Here is an 18,289-nt window from a genome sequence, read left to right on the forward strand (position 1 = left end):
AAGATCGGAGGAGTCAAAAACAAGTGACTTTTCCTTCGTGTTTCCGCGAGATTGTGGTTCTCTGTTCAAACAGTGTTTGCAGTCTATCCTCAGTTCTTGTTTTTCTCTGTGATGCAATTCAGCTGAGAGTTCGCTAAAACGTAGGTCCCCAGCTTTATGAAAGCACACAACGCATCGTTTCTCCTCTCTCGCTCTCTCTCTCGTCTGACATTCAGCCGTGACATTTTCCACAGCTGCAGGCATGGGACATTGAAAATCGATCAGTGCTCGATCTACACTAATGAGATTCAAACTGAGCATGTCTGCTGCAAACTTGTCCCACTGATTCAACTCTAGCAGCAGCAGCAGCTCTTCGGAGCATATATAAATAAAAGTCAATCACAGATCAATAGGGCAGACCGAGGACTCGGGCAGCCACACAACTCCCACCGTTTCAGCCAAGCCAGCTAACCAGCACTGCGTCAGGGGCAAGATGACACACTCCACCAAGCTCCAGAACACTCTGCCAGCAATCAGCAGGAAAAAAAGAATTAAGGGTTCCATGTCAAAACTATAGATTGAGGTAAGCGTCCATAGAGGCAGATTACAAAAAGGGAGGGTTTTTACAAGATGAAATAGGCAAGTGTCCATATCTGGAAAGAACTGAGAATACAATCTGGTGTGAAAGTCTTTACTTCATGCTTTACACTCCAGCAGAGAAACATGGAGAGAAGCTATGTGGTCGGGTGTTTTTATGGGCCATGTTCCAATGCCCTCATTCACAATCAAGTTGGTCAGAGCAAAACAAGTTGTGATAGTGCTGCCACTATAGATGGTGAAGGTCATACTTTATTGAGGAGAAAATGCAGTAGCTCAATCTAACACAAAATCTGCAGCAGGGCCTTGCACAGACATCTTGGGGAGCAGGTGCTCAAGGGCATCCCTCTCACTGACAGTTATTTATAAATAAAGTAACCTACAGCAACACATTTTTAATGAATGAATGAATGAATGAATGAATGAATGAATGAAGGGGGCTTGATTTGCGCACATAAACTGCGGTTGCTGTGGCAAAGGAAGCTCGTGCTGTGAGTATCAGAACTCGAAAAAGTATCTAAAATATAAAATTCAAAATAGTAAGAAAAGGCAGGTGTCTTGTTTTGTCTTGCAAAAAGGGCACTTCGGTCAAGTCAGAGGGCAAAGGGACAGGTGCTTGAGCACCACCTGGGTACTATTTGTGCAGGTGCCTGACAGCCCAAGGTTACAAATCAGGCCATCACATTACTGATTAGCCCAGACCGTGAACCAGAGGGCAAAATAAATCAATACCTAAGAGATATTACATGTCAATTCAATCTTTTTTTTACACAACCTTTATTTATTCATTCATTTTTCTGGTGGAAGACGAATTAATATGAGAAATCCCAAATATTAGACCGCAGGATTGAAAATTGAAAAAAATATATATTTTTTACATTTACAATTGTACATAATTTATACACCAGATTGTTTTTATGGGAATTGAGCAATGCATGTTTAAAATGTCCTGTGAAATGTGCCAAACTGACCACAGGCCTTGTAGTACAAGTACATATAAAAAACCCTGAAATTGCTCTATAATTTAGGCAAAAATTGAAAATGCCATAAACCCCCATGAAACCCAATGTGGCTGTAACAATTAATAATTCCTCCATGGCTTTAATATTTGTGATTCTCTCCCCCCCCTCCAAAAAAAAAAACACTGTTTTGACAATCACTTACATGTGTGTATGACCACAACTTCAACAGCATCGAAGGCACTGGTCCAAATTAAACTCCAAAAAGAGATGGTATACATGTAGATGAGGCACCACTCTTTCCTCATTGTGCCCGCCATTGCTGACGCCACACAGACCTACAATAATCACCTTAGCTTTTCACCCTCTCCCCACCCTCAGTAAATCACTGCTCCAGCATCAGCTAAGCTCATTTCACGAAACAATGGCCACGGCCACTATGGCGCTGCACTGGGGTTTGCCCAGCGGTTCCCTGTCTGACCAAGCTGGTCTCCACTGTCATCACTCAGTCAGTATTCTGGAGAACCCATAGCAAACACCGGATATGTAAAAGACCAAGCACTTGACACTCAATGGGAGTCGACGGCTCAACCCTGCCCTCTCCGAGTACTCGGGAGCATTCTCTGGGGTCTTCTGCAATTGAGTACTTCCACTGCCGTCCCTCGCGATTTTATAGTGGAGAGCAACGGCCCATGAAATCAAGCCAGACATAAAATGCAGCCTGGATATGCCCCCTCATCCATGATTGTTTACAGCAGGTCTTGTTGGGAGGTCGTGCGACGACACAGCAACAGTGTTGCATAAACATTTCGCTCTGCAATTTCCACAGATAATGAGCACGAAGGAGAAAGAGCCCAGAGTATTGACACAGCACAGGAAGTCAAGCAGAGCCAAGAGACACTGGAGTGAACTCATGTGTCCCCTTTCAAAAGCCTCCGATTTTTTCCCTTTCCGATGGCATCTCAGATTTTATCACCAATAAAACCATAGCGATTCAAGACTTGTTTAGGCAACACCACAAATCTTTTTTTTGTTTTGTTTAGTATAATGAAAGAACCTGTGTTGCCAACTGCTAAATTCTATAATTCATTCGACCCGTACATGCAAGTGCCAGATCTAATTCAATCATTCTCACTATAGAGGGAACGGATGCAACACCTCATATTATTTCTCATTGAACAGCAGATTATTTCTCAGGGCTTTGGCACTTTTTTCTTCATCAGAGGCGGCACGTCTATACTGTATGCGTATTAACGACAAATGGTACGCCCCCAATCCTTTGAAGCTTGAACCACTTTGTTGTAAAAGCAATGAGCTCATAATGCTTAGACATGCTCCAATTACTCACAATGCCCTCACTGATGAAAACAAATGGGTCTAATTACAAAGCATTATCATCAGATACAGTCTTCAAACATTAGAGCTTATCTTCATTACAAATACATTAGAATCTAGTCAGCCATATTTGTATAATACTGTATATTAAATGAAAATGAGCAAAGGCCTTGGGGATGCACATTCACTTATGTAGTGCCTCTCTGATTGATTCTGGCATCAGTGATGTGATCAAAGTGGTGGACTGAGCAAAGGGTTCTTAATAAACAAATGCAAGTTCTGAGGGGAAAGAAAACCTCACCTAACCCACATTACAATGTCTGACACGGTACCACTTCAGAGCACAATGTTGAGTAGTGTTCAAACTAACACACCACACACACACATCAAAAAACCTCTAATCCAATTCCATGTGCAGTCATTTCTGAGAGAGGATTAATAAGCAAGTACGAGGGCGATGAGGTGAGACAGCGATACTCAGAGAAGTGGTGAAGGATGAGAGAGAGGAAGAGAGATGGTTATACCTGGTTCTGCGATCTGAGATTTTGGTGCAGGTGTGCTGGGGTGGAACACTTCTCCACTTCTTGGCCTCCACCACCATTGCATCTGCGTCCACCAAACCAAAGCCGTACAGGTGGCTGACTGGGGAGAGAGAGAGAGGGCACACAGATGGGTCATTCAATCATCTGCTCCTTTATTGACAATGATGGCAGCATACCGCCATTTTAGGATGCATTCTTCACATCTCTTGATTCAATTATTAACACCACACAGTTTTTAAGTTCACGTGTCTTTTTTAAACTCTTGCACTTGTGACAACTTATTCTGAAAGGTCACAACTCATTGCTTTCTCCTTCCTCGTAAGGTTAAAATGACTGAGTCAATGCTGTCTAAACCTGAAGGTCATGGGTAAAAATGCTGAAGGTTAGTGGTATATAATACAGTACCTCTGTATCCAGCTGCATTGGTTTTCCAGTCCTTAGCTTTCAGATGGACAGGGCTGGAGGTCTTCACCAGGAGGTGCTGCACGTCCCGCCAGGTTATGAGGGGACTGAAAGACAACACTCCAAACACTGATTCCATTGAAAAGCATGCAACTATTTCACGCTTACATGTATGTATACCAAGCATGGAAATTTATACTAATGATTTTGATCTCAGAAAACGGATAATAACCATCTACCAACAGGTTCCTCTGACCATATGTTAACTAGAAGCCTATGAAAGAGGCTTGGTTTTGTTGTGGATGCAAAGCACAGCTGTGTGGTATTTAAAAAGTCCGTTAGCAGGGACCCACACAGAAGCACTGTTAATGCAAATGATTTCACAACCACTGTAATTGCTTATCCTTGAGTGTAATTTGAAAACTCCAATCTTCCCAGAGCCAACAAGTGCAAAGAGAGAAATAGGACGAGAAAAAAAAATATGAGCGAGAAAATGAGAAACAGAAGGGGAGAATGGGAGAGAAACAGAGAATCCGAGGACAGTACAAGAGAGGACTGCCTACAAAACAGTCTGCATTCATCTGTTCCAATATTCTGAGAATGTTGTTGTTGAGCAATGCCCCTGTTAACATCCAGTGCTAATTTACACAAAACTCTGTATGAAAACTATGAGAACAGGGACAGACTGTGCTAAAGCATATTGACATAACCTTTCAACAGAATAAAACTATTTTCTATAACTACACTATAACTCTGTGAGCTCAACCGCTCAATTTCAAGGTATGAACGCACAAAACTAATTAAGCTCCAGAAACTTGACACATGGACATTAGTGCTATAGGATTTCACACTGAAACTGTAAATTCATAGAACAAAATTGCCATGTATGCGCTGTAGAGGAGCCAGTGATATATCCACAGATTAATGGGATAAAACACCTCTGAAGGCCCATGTAATATTCCCATTTGAAATATTATACCAATAATAAAAGTTCCATGAAGAAGTCACAATGCAAAAGGATGTATTCTGTCTCTATCGTATTGACATTGCACCAAAAGCATGAAAAGGACTTTTCAAGGACTTGCCTGAGGAGGAAAAAAAACAATGATAAACTAAACTAAACTTAACTGAGTCCTGAAAACAGACTCATCACAAACATCGCTCCAAAACAAATAGAGAGAAAAACAGCGGCCTTCTAAGCTTCCCACAATCGACTCTGTGCAATGTGAAATAATGAGGAGAACTACAAGACAGCGTAGGGAGTCAGAAGGGCAAGAGGAGGAAGATATGTCAGCAGAGCATCTAAATAGATGGAGAGGAGACCGATCAAGAGCAGTGGTAGTAGCAGTAATGTGTGTGTGGGGGTGTAATGTGTCTAGAAGGGGAGAGAGAAGACATCTACTGACTTGGCCTCCAACGCGAGAGCGATGACCCCGGCCACCATGGGAGCAGAGACAGAGGTGCCAGTGTGCCCGTCCGTGCAGCGCTGCCGAAGATCCGTGGTCACCTGCGCCAGAGGGGACAACATTACCACACATACACACACACCATTACAACAAAGCCCCTGAAGTCAGCTGATGCCAGTCCATGACTAGATAAACTACAAGGGTGCACATACGTGTGTGTGTGTGTGTGTGTGTGTGTGTGTGTGTTTGTGTGTGAGGCAGGGTGGTTGGGTCCCAAGCTCGGGTGCTGTAAATCGGCAATGTTCAGTGACCTGAACGTAAATATTTTCCTTTTTGCCCTTCGCAGCTACACCAGAACACCCAGAGAGATGGAGTGCAGCCACAAGCAGTGAATGTCAGAGCGTAACCTGTGACTGATGACACCTGCCTGCAGAGGGCGGTGTGTGTGGGTGGGGGTGAGGCGCTCGCCATGGCCCATCGCAGATGCACAGGCCCATAATGTCAGAGAAAATACAGCCTAGACCAACCCACCTCTGCCGGGCAACTTGGCAAATCTCTGCTCTCACCTCACTCTGAAACAAGCCAATGAATGCCAGCTATGTTCCCAACAAGCACCAGCCACCTCATATTACCTCTGCCGCTGACTGGAAAGAACTGGAGAGAAGAGCGAGTGGGATGTCATGCGTCATGAAAAAAGTCTGACGGATCACATATGACTTTGGGCTGGGCTGTGCTACAAAACCACACTCCACATGCAATGGCATGAAGAGATTCCTCAACAATTCCCAGAAGCACTCCATTTAAAATACAAGCCAGACAAAATATTATTGTTGAATGGGATTACTACTTTTCCCTCCATCCCCCACCAGTGGATATGTAATAAGAGAAACAAAGCAAACGAAACATCTGAACCATATCACTGATATTTATATTGTCATCATTCCAGTAGAGAAAGGCTATCAATTTGCAACAAAAAATGAACTGTACAGGCTTGATAGATAATGGTCCTGGCAGTGCCAAAAGTCATTAAACACAAAATGACTTGAGATGGATGGTGCAAGACAGACTGTCTATGTGTGACTGCATGTGAGCCTAAGAACAGGACAGATAAGATCTCAGAAATCAGAGACAGAGGCTTGTCTTCTCTCCAACTAACTTTGTGTTTTTGTGTGATTATGTTACTTGGAACACTACATATCCTCCTTGCATGTGAGTACAAGTGGGTGCAAGCATTCCATGGCAAAGACATTTGTCAGCGGGCATGTTTTTTTAGAAGGAGGTAGGGCTGGGCGATACAGCCGAAAACATTATCATGATATTTTTTTCATGATAATCAGTTGTATTCCCATAAACTTGCACCTCACAGTCCTCTGCTTATTCAGTGTTTGTGCTCAAAAACCCCAGTGTTTGTACACAGTCCTGACTCTGTAAAAGGGAAAACAATCCCAGCCAATTAACACGATGCTTCAGGCGCATGGAATGTAGGGGTATCATTTGATTGGCTGTTGAGCACAAATATCAACAACCTTTCTCAAATCTGAAAAGGAATTGCGGACTGCATCCGTACCACTATATATATATATTATTTTATTAAAAAAAGAGCAAGAGGAAAAGACTGAATTGAACTACTTCACTATTTAAAAAAACGCCTTCTGATGTTTTATCACAGTGGGTGACAGCACCTCAACACTGTAGATTGTTTATGGCCGGTTTCTTGAGATTTAGAGGTGGCAGGACGTGACTGATGACAAGTTGCCTGCTCCAATGGGTGGCAAGGGCTGAGATTATCAAATCCAAGCCGTATAGAAAGAGTTACGCCAACAGAAGTCAAATTTGCTAAACGATCACGTGGTTTATGGACTGCTAAATAGTTGCTTCTGTCCGTCGTGAATTAAATTAAATTAAATTGAACAACAGGGCTAAAGCAGGTTTAGCTGCAACAACTTGAGACAGATGCCAGCTCCAGTCACCATTTGCAAGCAATGGTTGCAATTTCATGAAGTTAAACCAATGTTTGGAACTTTTGAGCTGCCTCATGCGCTTCCATACTGGAAAAAAGAAAAACACAGGCAACTGGAGTGGCGCTACTCTCTTTCTAAACAGTACAATCAAGAGATAATCAATAATCAATGAATATGATAGGCTGTTTCTGAGTCACTCAGAGCACACTCAAGCTTTGCTTATGGAACGGTACTTCAATTCATTATGTACGTATTTTTCTGCATTTAACCAGCCAAACCTATCAAACTTTTTATCTCACAGTTTTCTTATTGCTATCGAGGATGTGTATATCGCCATCCATATCATTATTGTTTTATCGCCCAGGTCAAGAGGGTCAGGTCCTGACTTAACTATTTTTCTGTCGTAGAATTCCCCACTGCTGTAGGTGGTGGCCAGCGTGGAGGAGCACACCTCCAGGTACCAGGGCTTGTTGCCATTCTCGGTGGCGCTGCTGACGGAGATGGTGTAGATGCTGTTGGTGTAGCCGTCGCAGGAGCAGTGGTCACCTTGCCTGCCACCGTTACCTGAGGCCCACACAAAGATGGAGCCCAAGCCTTTCCGGCCCTGTGTGGTGGGAAGAGATAAATCAGCACCTGAAGGAAACCTCATTATGTCAACCTTCCCAGGACTGCCCTATGGGGGTCGATTCAATACTGGCAGAGGATATATTTAATTCTATGTGTGTCTTCCCCTTAGCAGCAGGGGGCTTTAGGCTCAGTACAATTGTGAAGCCTCTCAGGTAATATAAAACCATCCCCTCGTTTATGTGCAAGAGGCTTTGATGTGACGGCGACCCCCAAATGAACCGTCTTATGTTCAAATGACTGCAGCTTCCCTCAGATGGCCGTAATGACAGGGTAACCTGCACAGAGCAGGCATTTGCCAACCTTTTTAATGCCCACTTCAAAGGCTTGCTTGGCCAGAGGGCCCGGACCATCCACCGTCTTGCCGTCGTCATCGGGCCCCCAGCTGGCACTATAAATGTCAATGTAATCGGGTCTGATGCCAAGAGACTTCGCCTCCACAACATCTGTTACATCTCCATCCAGCATCCGAATGCCTGAGATTGCAGACACATCACAAGTATTAACACACACACACACACAAACACAAATACCAACAAACTCACCACACTCATATACACTGCATAATTGCAATCAAGGGCCTTTGTTGAACAGCTACTGCTGTGAGGACGCGAAGTACCACAGAGCCTAAAACAAAAGCAGCCGTGTTGAGCGTTTTAATGAGGAACAGTGAGTTTCACAGCTTTCTTTTCATGTTCTTTTTCAGTTTTGTCTTTGTCTCGCGTAGTTTTGGCCGTAAAGAAGATGTCACATTCTGTTTTGGAGGCATATGCATCGTGCAGCAGGGAACTAGATTTGGGTTGTGTCCGAGCAACCCACTGCCCTTCTGTTTGCCCACTTCTTTCTATCCCTACTGCCCTTCTCATTTCCCAATTAATGAGCATGTTCTCAGAAAGAGAGAGAGACAGACAGACAGACAGACAGACAGACAGACAGACAGACAGACAGACAGACAGAGAGAGAGAGAGAGAGAGAGACAGACAGACATACAGACAGACAGACAGAAAGAGAGAGAGAGACAGACAGAGAGAGAGAGGGGGGGTGGGGGGGGTAGCAGGGAGGCAGAGGAGCTTCTCGAAGTTCTAAACACAAAACTAATTACAACTCATGGCACACAAAGTCTGACAGTGTGTTTGGCAGAACAATTTCCATCAATTACAGACTTGCAAATCTTTTAGAATGAATTTGATTAGTTACTTTGAGCCCTGCAGGTGCATAGCACCCCCCATCTATTTTTGGCAGCAGCTGTTAGCAGTTTATTTAATCTCCTAAAGCTGGAGAGAAAATCTGCTAATGAGAGATAACAGAGAATGACTGAAATATACACCTGCAGCCATACAGCCTTCTGAACCAGCTACGAGTTCTGCTCAATGACTCAAGGTTCTTAAGTGATATCTCTGACGCGCGGCTTGGGCACGTCTGTGCGCGTCTGTGTCCACATTTGAGAGCTGATGCTACGAAATCACTTTGCCTGGCACTATTTTTTTTCTTCTCTTCCCATTTTATGTTTTAAACAGTATGTACTAAGAAAACTGAGAAGAATCAATGGTACTCTATCATGCCTTGCAACTTAACAAGCTGTGTTTCACTGCAAATGGATTTTGCAGGTTCCAAAATAGCACAGCACAAACAACTTTTTTCCACTCGGTGGCTTCAGAAGGAGTGAGTGAATCATGTTTATATAGCTAATTATGGCAGGCAGTCATGTAGCTGGGGAGAACTGCGCTCGTTGAAATAGGAAGTGTTGCCCCACGTAATGAAGCCATCAAGGGAATAGGTTTCAATAACATTGACTCTGGGTCCGTTTCAATTCACCATCAGTCTAAGACTAAAATGCCTGTCACCATTCTAATGAGGTATGGGGATTCTCAAAACATCTCAGATACACAGCTCTTGTTTGAAAGACCAGATCATTGTGGTGTTCTATAAGATCCTTTTTAACTATTAGGAGAGGAAATATGGGTTTCATTGCTCCAGTGTTTCAGTACAGTCTTTCTTAACTTCACCTGCTTTCAAAAGACTTCCTACAAAATCTTTCAAAGAACATGACTGTGTTAGTGATGATCAACCTGGCAAACACTTCATCTGAGCATTAATTCACCTAGGGAAATTCAAACAAGCAAAACTTCACACCCTGAAGCAACCAACAAACAATTTGAGTGCAGTAACCCAAACAGCTTGGGATAATGAATTACTCCTCTCACAGAAGTCACAATTCATTTGAACATACGGGTAGAACATAATTGAATTTATGCCTTGAGGAATGTTTTGAATTTTAAAGCTATATGTGTCTACTGAAGCAACTGGAGCTGGATCCACAAGAGAGATTATTTCATTGTACAAACATCCACAAAGGCATGCTCTCTGGCATTAGTTTGCATCTATAACTGTGATAAAATGCCTCCCCATTAAGCCCACCCAATAAACCTCCTGAGAACTAAATCTTAAATAATACAAAAAAGTAAATAAAACAATCAGTGATTCAGATGTTGGCTGTCAGATGTTGGCTGCAAAGACACATTCCAGAAGGGGTCAAACATCGACCTGTTCATTGCCTTGTTTGAGGCCACGCACATCCAGTTACTCATAGTTTCATCAAACAAAACAGACTGCACATTTAACAATGCACACTACCAAAGGGATGCCTCTCCAAGCAAAGTCATATCCACTTAGGTCATTCCTGGCATCCACCAGTGCAGACACTCTTTTTTTCTGAGACCAGCTGCAGATGAGGACAATACAACTGAGAGAACGCCACAAATCTCAGGTCTGACGACACGGCCCTCCCTCACTCCCTCTCTCCGTCTTGGAGTCTTTTGAGGGGCGAATTAACTGCTTATGAACGCATGAATGTCGACGTGTTCATAGACAGGCCAGATTAACGAGAAATGCCTTCTCCCTGGCAGCGCGTGTCTCAAGGTTAATCCGGCAGAAGCGATGCTGTGAGCGAAGCGCACGCCTACCTCCTATGCGTGCATTGTAGGCAATGCCAACGATGCAGTGGGAGTTGTTGGCCACGGCTGCCACTTCGCCAGCGCACCGTGTCCCATGTCTGTGGGGGAAGAGGAGGGGGTAGGGGGACGGGAAGGAGGGAGTAATTAGATGATGGATTTATACGTTTACTAAAATAGCTGGGTTTTGCTGCAGCTTCACTGGACACGGTTTGTGAAATACCTCAACACATGCCAGCAATAATGCAGGCTCTTCCTAAAATGAAACAATTAACAAGATGGTGTTTTTATGATGCCTAACAGATATATCACTACAATACGATACACTAGAGAGTTGTAGAGTTTAGAGTTAGAGTTAGAGTGTAGTGTTTTTCATACACATAAAATTAAAAACATCTGTGTCTAATTTGCCAGTGAGGAACTCAACTCAGCTCAAATCAATTATTGCACAAATTGAAGTGCTTGTGTTTCAAACTGGGGAACGTGCAGAACAAGGTCTCTTGTAGGATTACAGTTGAGATCACTTGGCTGAAAGTAATACTGCGCCCAGAGTCAATACTTAAGGCAAGAACAAAGCTCCCCTGTTTATAACACAAATGCCAATACATTTTGATCCAAGTGGGCATTTTTGTTGTTGAATACCTCTGGTTTTATTTGTAACATTGGATTCATTTCTTTTCTCAGATTTCTGTCCGCTAAGCATAGTGAGAGTGGAGTTGGTAACATTGTATTATTTGCATATTTAAACATTATGGAGACTAGAGTTGGCAATCATATCAACAAATGAATGAATCCACTGAGACTGAATGCAATGAGTACATAAATAAATTACATGTCCAGCAACGACTTTATAGACATGTTAGTAAAAATGCCCCATGAACATTAAAATCCCCAGAAAAGCAAATCCAGGGAAGTTCATTTCTAACACTGACAGCTGCCCATGGAGATATCTTCCTACATGATGATGAATATGCAGGGGCGGATGTAACCTTCTTCATGGTCCAGCTTATCACAACATGCAAAGCGACCACATCCACGGAGACGTACAGCTAGAGTAGAATAACAAACATGCACGCATGCTCTTAACAAAATACAAAACCCCTTCTCTGTCCCCTTCAATGTCAGAGATGCACCGTCACTGAGAGTAAGCAACTTCATCCCCCACACCAAAACGGAAGCACATATTTTTGAAAAACATGTTCACCCATAACTGGTCTAATTTAAGGAGCTTACATGGGCCTGAATCAGAATGAAGAGCATAAGGGAATAGGGGACTATAAAGACCATCACTCCAGGCATCCACTTCAACCCAGCTAAGGGTGTCCAGCTACCCCACTGCGCAACTGGCTAGTTAGCTAAAAAAAATAATGTGTGGTCCATGGCAGCCCCCACACAGCAGTATAAAAAAACCTGGCATCCCATTGGTTTCCGTTAGCTGTATGCTAACGAGAGGAGACTGAATGGAAGGTGGGAGAGAATATTAAACGGCCAGACCAACCCCAGGCCAGCGCATCAGCAGGAGCACATCTTACAGGAGCACACTGTGACTTTGCATTCACTGGTTTTCTTTTAAACGATTTTCTTGTGTTATTAAACCAGTGATAACCATCTGCACAAGATGCAAGATTCTTTGAAAGAGAAATTAATTGTTTTTTAACTAAGGTTGTTGTTTGGCTTCTATGGTCATGAGTGTGAATAATTATTGTTCTGAGGTTTGACACTTTCCCCTGGAGTGCTGTTCTGAAGACAAATCATAAAAAAACACAAACATGGTGCACATTCAAACATATGTTAAAATCAGCAGACTTTTTCTTCATACGCAAAGTATCAGTTATCTGGAGTAAACACAATTTGCATAATTTGAACACAAAATAAACATTCATGGGCTTTTGTCAATATTCAAAACCCTCTCATTAGGTAACAAGTCAAAAAGGCACTGCTTTTAAAAGCCAAACTAAATCATATCTGCACCAGATTCAATTTTCAATTTTTCCAATGAATGTGTAGGCGTCTACTTAAGCTGGTGTCTTAATCATAAAAACATCCTATGTATTAAGCTGTCTGCGGTGTTGATGTCTCTAGCTGTGAAATAAATTCCTTCATGAAAAATACACTTACTTGTTTTCATTGCTGGAATCATAGCGAGGAGTAGGGTCGTGGTCATTCCCATTGACATCATAGCTTGCTAGTTGGTCCTGGTATTCAGCAAGAGAGGACAATACAAATACATCAGAATACTGCCATACTCCTATTCCTTCACATCTCTGCCCTCTAGCCTCTTTTGTTCTATTACAAGGTGTGATAAATTGCAGCCAACAGCAGCCATAACACGCTCTAATACTGGATGTCAGGCTGAGAAATGAAATTTATTTACGGAAAGGTTATGTCCTATAACACCCAGCTTTACAGGAAAGCACAGAGAGATGGGTTTGTTTCACATGGATCTTATGGTATATAGTCAGACCAAAGAAGGTCAAAGAGTTGGCAGACTCACATAGTTTTGGGCCAAATCCGGGTGGTTCCTCTCAATCCCATCATCCAGGATGGTGACAACTACATTTTTACCAGTGTAGCCCCTCTGCCAGGCTGACAGGATGTTCATTTCGGAGCGGCAGCGGCTGTTTTTTTCGGTGCAGTGCTGATGGATGAGAAGGACAGCGTCAATGTCAGCTTTAGCAAGAGAGATAGAGAAGATACTTTCTCATTCTGCCCAGCCTTTATTGCTATGTGACCTTCTAGAACAATCAGCTTGTCACTCAATCGAAGGGTGTAAACCTGTGAATTCAAATGAAAAAAGAAAATCATACTTCAACACTATGTGTGTGTGTGTGTGTGTGTGTGTGTGTGTCTTTGTCTGTGTCCTTGAATTCTACCTCATTTTCTGTGAGAGGATGCAGTTCAGAAGGAGGATCAGGTTTGCCCAATCCATCTGAATACATGTCTTGATCAATCATGCTTGATCAAAAGTTACTTTGGTTTCACAAGAGGCTTGGTAAGAGACAGGAATAAAAGAAGGATCCTTTTGTGAGTTATTTAAGTTTAAAGTTCAATATTTTTTTTAATAAATGTTTTACCTTAAAAGTGCAGCACTAACATAACGGAGACGAGAACTAGAAGGCCTTTGAAAGGGAAACTGTTCTGAGAACATTTCTGAATTCTTGCTTTGATTCCTACAGTAAATCTAAGGTATAAAACCGTCACTTCAGCTTAGGAGCAGATTAAACTGTGTACAGATGTGTCCAACTCAGTGCTATAAAAGCCATCACACATGCTACACAACTCTGAGTGCATGGGCAAAATATGCTATTGGCAAAAGCCATCCTGAAGTATGCATAATATTTTACCCTTCCTTTAAAAAAATGGTAAAGTGTCAACTGTAGAGTGACTCAAAAAGGGGGCTAGGCAACCATGTGTATCCACAATAATCAGCAGTTATGCCCCAAATTGACCAGAGTCTGGAATTCTGTAAGAAAGCCTGGTAGCCATGATAACACAAAGGGTCCAAAGCTGCCATTTTGTTATTACGTTCCTTTGATCAGTCACTGATGCAACCTAATTTTGTCATCTCCAATATGTTATAAATTGTATGAATATGTATGCAAATTCAAAATATGAACCATTCAACTATGGCATGAACTAAAACAAAAATGCATGCCTTTGATACCAATATTAATGTTTTGAAAATACAAACAAACATAAAATTAACTGGTCTCACATGCTTCTGATGTTTTGACAGCCCATAGGCAAATCAAATATACCACATGTGTACTGTGACGAAGGCCCTGGGGTACCAATAACTTTCAGTGCAAATCCCTTGTACTTCCCTAAAGTACATCTCCTTTAAAATGAAAACATTGACCCTTACATGTCATATAAATGCATCAACTGTCTTAGCCCACAATAAACAACTTCAGACCATGATGAAAATCTGCATCTCTGCAACTGAAGCCATATCTCTCATCGTTGGGAAGGGATTAATTATGTTCAGTGTGAAGCTAACCATTTTAAATGATTGAATTATGTGTTTGGAATCCCTGGTGCAACTGAGCGCAACAAATAAATGTTGAACACAGAAGGAATAAAATAAGTAGCTTTGGCAAATGATGTATGTGCAATACCAGTCAGCCAGTACCAGTTTTAGCTTTTTATAATGGTGACTACTGTCTCTCAACAGGTGTAGCTACCCCTCTCAAGTTAACTTAAATATACTTGTTAAACCCTTCCCATGAGTTGATTCTTAAATACACTGTCCTATTACACAACAAAACACTTATATTGGCTAATGTTTTTGACTACTTTCAAAGGTGATTCATTTCATAATTGAATAGGGGTTTAATCCATCATGGTGCTGGATTAAGACTCATCTTAAAAAACAGCCAGACAGGACAATTCCACACATGAGTACACACAAAATCCTCTTATTTTAACCTAATTTAATTGTTAAATATCTGTCAGCACAATTGATGTTCATTAGCATGTTAACCATTATTCACAATTACTCTGGCACAAATACACACACACATACAATGCAAAGAGAATACAAATCTATCATTTAAAAACAATATTGTTATGTTTTGTTTAAATTATATGCATGATATTTTGGCTGATATCTAGCTCCCCTGGGCTATGTGTTATCTGTCTTTCTAACAACTAAAATCCACACAGCTGGAGCAATGCCCAGGTGGTGCATGCAGCAAGAATATGCAACAGGATTGTACTACTGCGCTGACAAAAAGGCAGATGAAACAAAAGAGATTCTGAGCATGTACTTACGATGTACCACATGTTAGACCACTTTGGGTCATTGAAATGGACAAAGTTGGGGTCATTCCTGGCATATCGTTTCACTCGTGACTTGACCACCTGCTGTTGAGCCCACTCGACCTGGAAGAGCACAAATCACTGTCATTCGGGGAGGTCACCTTGGTGGGGTGGGAAACAAATGGTTTCGTCTCATCACCCTCACCACAGCATATCTGTTCAGTTTACTGAACTGTAATCCCTGTGGACCAAAATTTGGACTTTGATTGAATTTTAAGTTAAATCTTCTAATATCTTTCAGATGCTACTCCGGCATGTGGAAATATGTTTCTTACTTACAGGTAATAGGACACCTACTGAAAATATCGTTTGCATGTAATATTGCAAGGTGTCGATGAGGTAGGATTTTCACACCCTAAGCCAAGGTATGGATTTATGTCACCCACTATAGGAATGTCTTATTATCCCCCTTTGAAACAGTAAATTGACTTTGTGTGGACATGGCAACCATGCTCCTGTGAGCTTTGCCAGTGCTTTAAGCCAGGTTCAGCAAATCAATGCTGTCCTCACACTGATAAAAATGGGTTGCTTCGTATTTGTCACACCACTCCATTTGTACACATGGCTGGGGGCATGATATGATCACGGTGCCTCCACAGCACACTTACTGTAGACCCCAGCTCCTGGCTTTACTCCTCTAGAGACCTAGTCTGTCTGAGCGAGATAACCTCAGCAAGAGAGCCAAGTTTCCAGGCTCAGGAAACAGCCTGGCTCTGAATGCTTGGATGCTCTGTCAAATGAGGCTTCTAGAAAATCAACGTGTCATGATAATAAACAGAAGTATGAGCATTTCACCAGGACATGAACAGCAATCAGATATTGTAGAGGTAAATTAGATTTCCAGTAGTGTTCCCCCCAGTGTTGAGGCAGATTGCTCACCTTTGAGTCCATGTGGATAAAACTGTGTGTTCCTTTAGTGGCAAAAGCTGATCTTCGCACCACTTTACTATGGTGAAAGTGATAATGATTTTCCAGTCCCCCAATCTAAGTAACACAAGAGAGGATTTAACCGAACACCATCACAACACAGTTTTACAAATCACAATGAAAATGTATTCTGAAGACCTCCGTTTGGGATACTTAAAGTACATGATAAGAACATTCAAAGAAACAATGGGAGCATCCTGTGCATATGTACATGTGTGTCCAAGCTTTAAATCAGCATTCACAAAACAACTGGGACATAATTAAACAATTTTTTAGTTAACCATCCACTCAATGGTGTGAGGGATGGCTGTGGTTTCGACTCACAGATTGTAATTGCTGAAATAATGCAGATGACAAAACAAATGTAACAATGCAGCCTGACTGCTGTGGACAAACAGTGCAGAAATACTTTCAACATGAATAGAAAGGAATCTAGACTAGCTACAGTGGATCATCAGTTTACAGATTTTTTTTGGTGTAAGTTTGAAAAATGGATGATGAAGAAACACAGCCCTTCAAGCAGAATATAAAGGAGCTTTTACAGTCAAAAATCCACCATGAAGACTGCCTTGGCAAGTGTGAAGATCACAAATGGGACCAAGGCTGGCATCATTAACAACTGTGAATCTCAGCCAAAAGATCATTAAGGTAAGTACCACTGAAGTGACATTATTAGAAAGCCAATTACTGCCATGGTAGCTCAGACTTTAGGATGACCATCACCTCTACAACCTCATTGGTACACATCTCATTACTAATCATTTAGACTTTCAACAATCGAATTATGGGATTGACATTTTAGAGCTTTTTCAAATACTTTACCCCATACCAACACATGAACTATCGCATGCATTGGAGTAATCTTAACAGTGTAATTAAATATCTTAATGGGGCCTATCTGAAAAGTCTCATGACTATTTAATGCTCTCCGATCAAAGTGCACAATGTCCCCAACAACACAAATGCAGCCAATCTCAGATCATTACTGACAGCTACAATGTAGCCACTCAGTTGTTCACAAACCTTTTTACATCGGGGTATCAGACGAGAAAGCTATGAACAATCTGGCTTTACAGATAGCATCATGAATCTGACAAACGACATGAATTTGCGATTTACCTGTCCCAAATTCCTGTAACCATATTTTGAAGCAAGTTTATCTGCCTCTTCGCGTCCCCCTGTAATCCGCACAGCCCACTGATTTGTATACACGCTCCGAGAGGGCGATGTATGACTGACAACAAAAGTTGACAAAACACAAGTAAAAAACAAAAACATATTGTCGATCGACTTTATGATCTTGCACTGACGTTCCGAGGAAACAATTGCATTTAACAAATCGAGATCAGCGAGGTCTAGGCAGTTGCCAATATTCACTCTACGCAAGATATCCAGAAACACGTTGTCAGATCGAGATCCATCTGTTTTTAGGATTTCCAAAACCCTTTCATTCACCCACTGGATAAAATGTTGAACATCAAAGTGTTAAAAAGTTAAAAGAAGTGATTATCTAATCCACAATTCCACAGCGTGTCTTCGTAGGCGATAGCAGGTCGCATGTTGACTCGGAAAGTGGCAGTTCAAAGTGGAGGTAACTGCGGCTGGCAATTGTGGATAATCCGGACATCAAAGAGAGTGATACCAGATTTGACGTAGCGACGTACAGTGCATCTCTTTACGGGCCGGTGGGCACGGTTACGGTTACACGAGTGTGCTGACAGACAGATCCGTGCGAGAGAATTTCACAGTAGATGTAGCGGTCGGCTCACTGACAGTGGTAGAGAA

The 18,289-nt window shown here is 42.0% G+C and overlaps 1 protein-coding gene across 1 annotated transcript in view; it reads right to left on the reverse strand.

Annotated features, from left to right (window-relative positions):
- pcsk6 (proprotein convertase subtilisin/kexin type 6) overlaps positions 1-18,289 on the reverse strand; it is a 28,246-nt gene extending 9,957 nt beyond the window's left edge. The window contains exons 1-11 of the mRNA XM_031569357.2: positions 17,624-18,289; positions 16,457-16,561; positions 15,530-15,640; positions 13,251-13,394; positions 12,875-12,951; positions 10,769-10,857; positions 8,109-8,281; positions 7,573-7,785; positions 5,221-5,321; positions 3,818-3,921; positions 3,395-3,512 (exon numbers count right to left, since the gene is read on the reverse strand). Coding sequence (XP_031425217.1) covers positions 3,395-3,512; positions 3,818-3,921; positions 5,221-5,321; positions 7,573-7,785; positions 8,109-8,281; positions 10,769-10,857; positions 12,875-12,951; positions 13,251-13,394; positions 15,530-15,640; positions 16,457-16,561; positions 17,624-17,782 — 1,394 coding nt within the window. The 5' untranslated portion in view covers positions 17,783-18,289. The remainder of the gene's footprint in view (positions 1-3,394; positions 3,513-3,817; positions 3,922-5,220; positions 5,322-7,572; positions 7,786-8,108; positions 8,282-10,768; positions 10,858-12,874; positions 12,952-13,250; positions 13,395-15,529; positions 15,641-16,456; positions 16,562-17,623) is intronic.

The sequence above is a fragment of the Clupea harengus genome, chromosome 6 (assembly GCF_900700415.2).
Source record: "Clupea harengus chromosome 6, Ch_v2.0.2, whole genome shotgun sequence".
Classification (NCBI taxonomy): Eukaryota; Metazoa; Chordata; class Actinopteri; order Clupeiformes; family Clupeidae; genus Clupea; species Clupea harengus.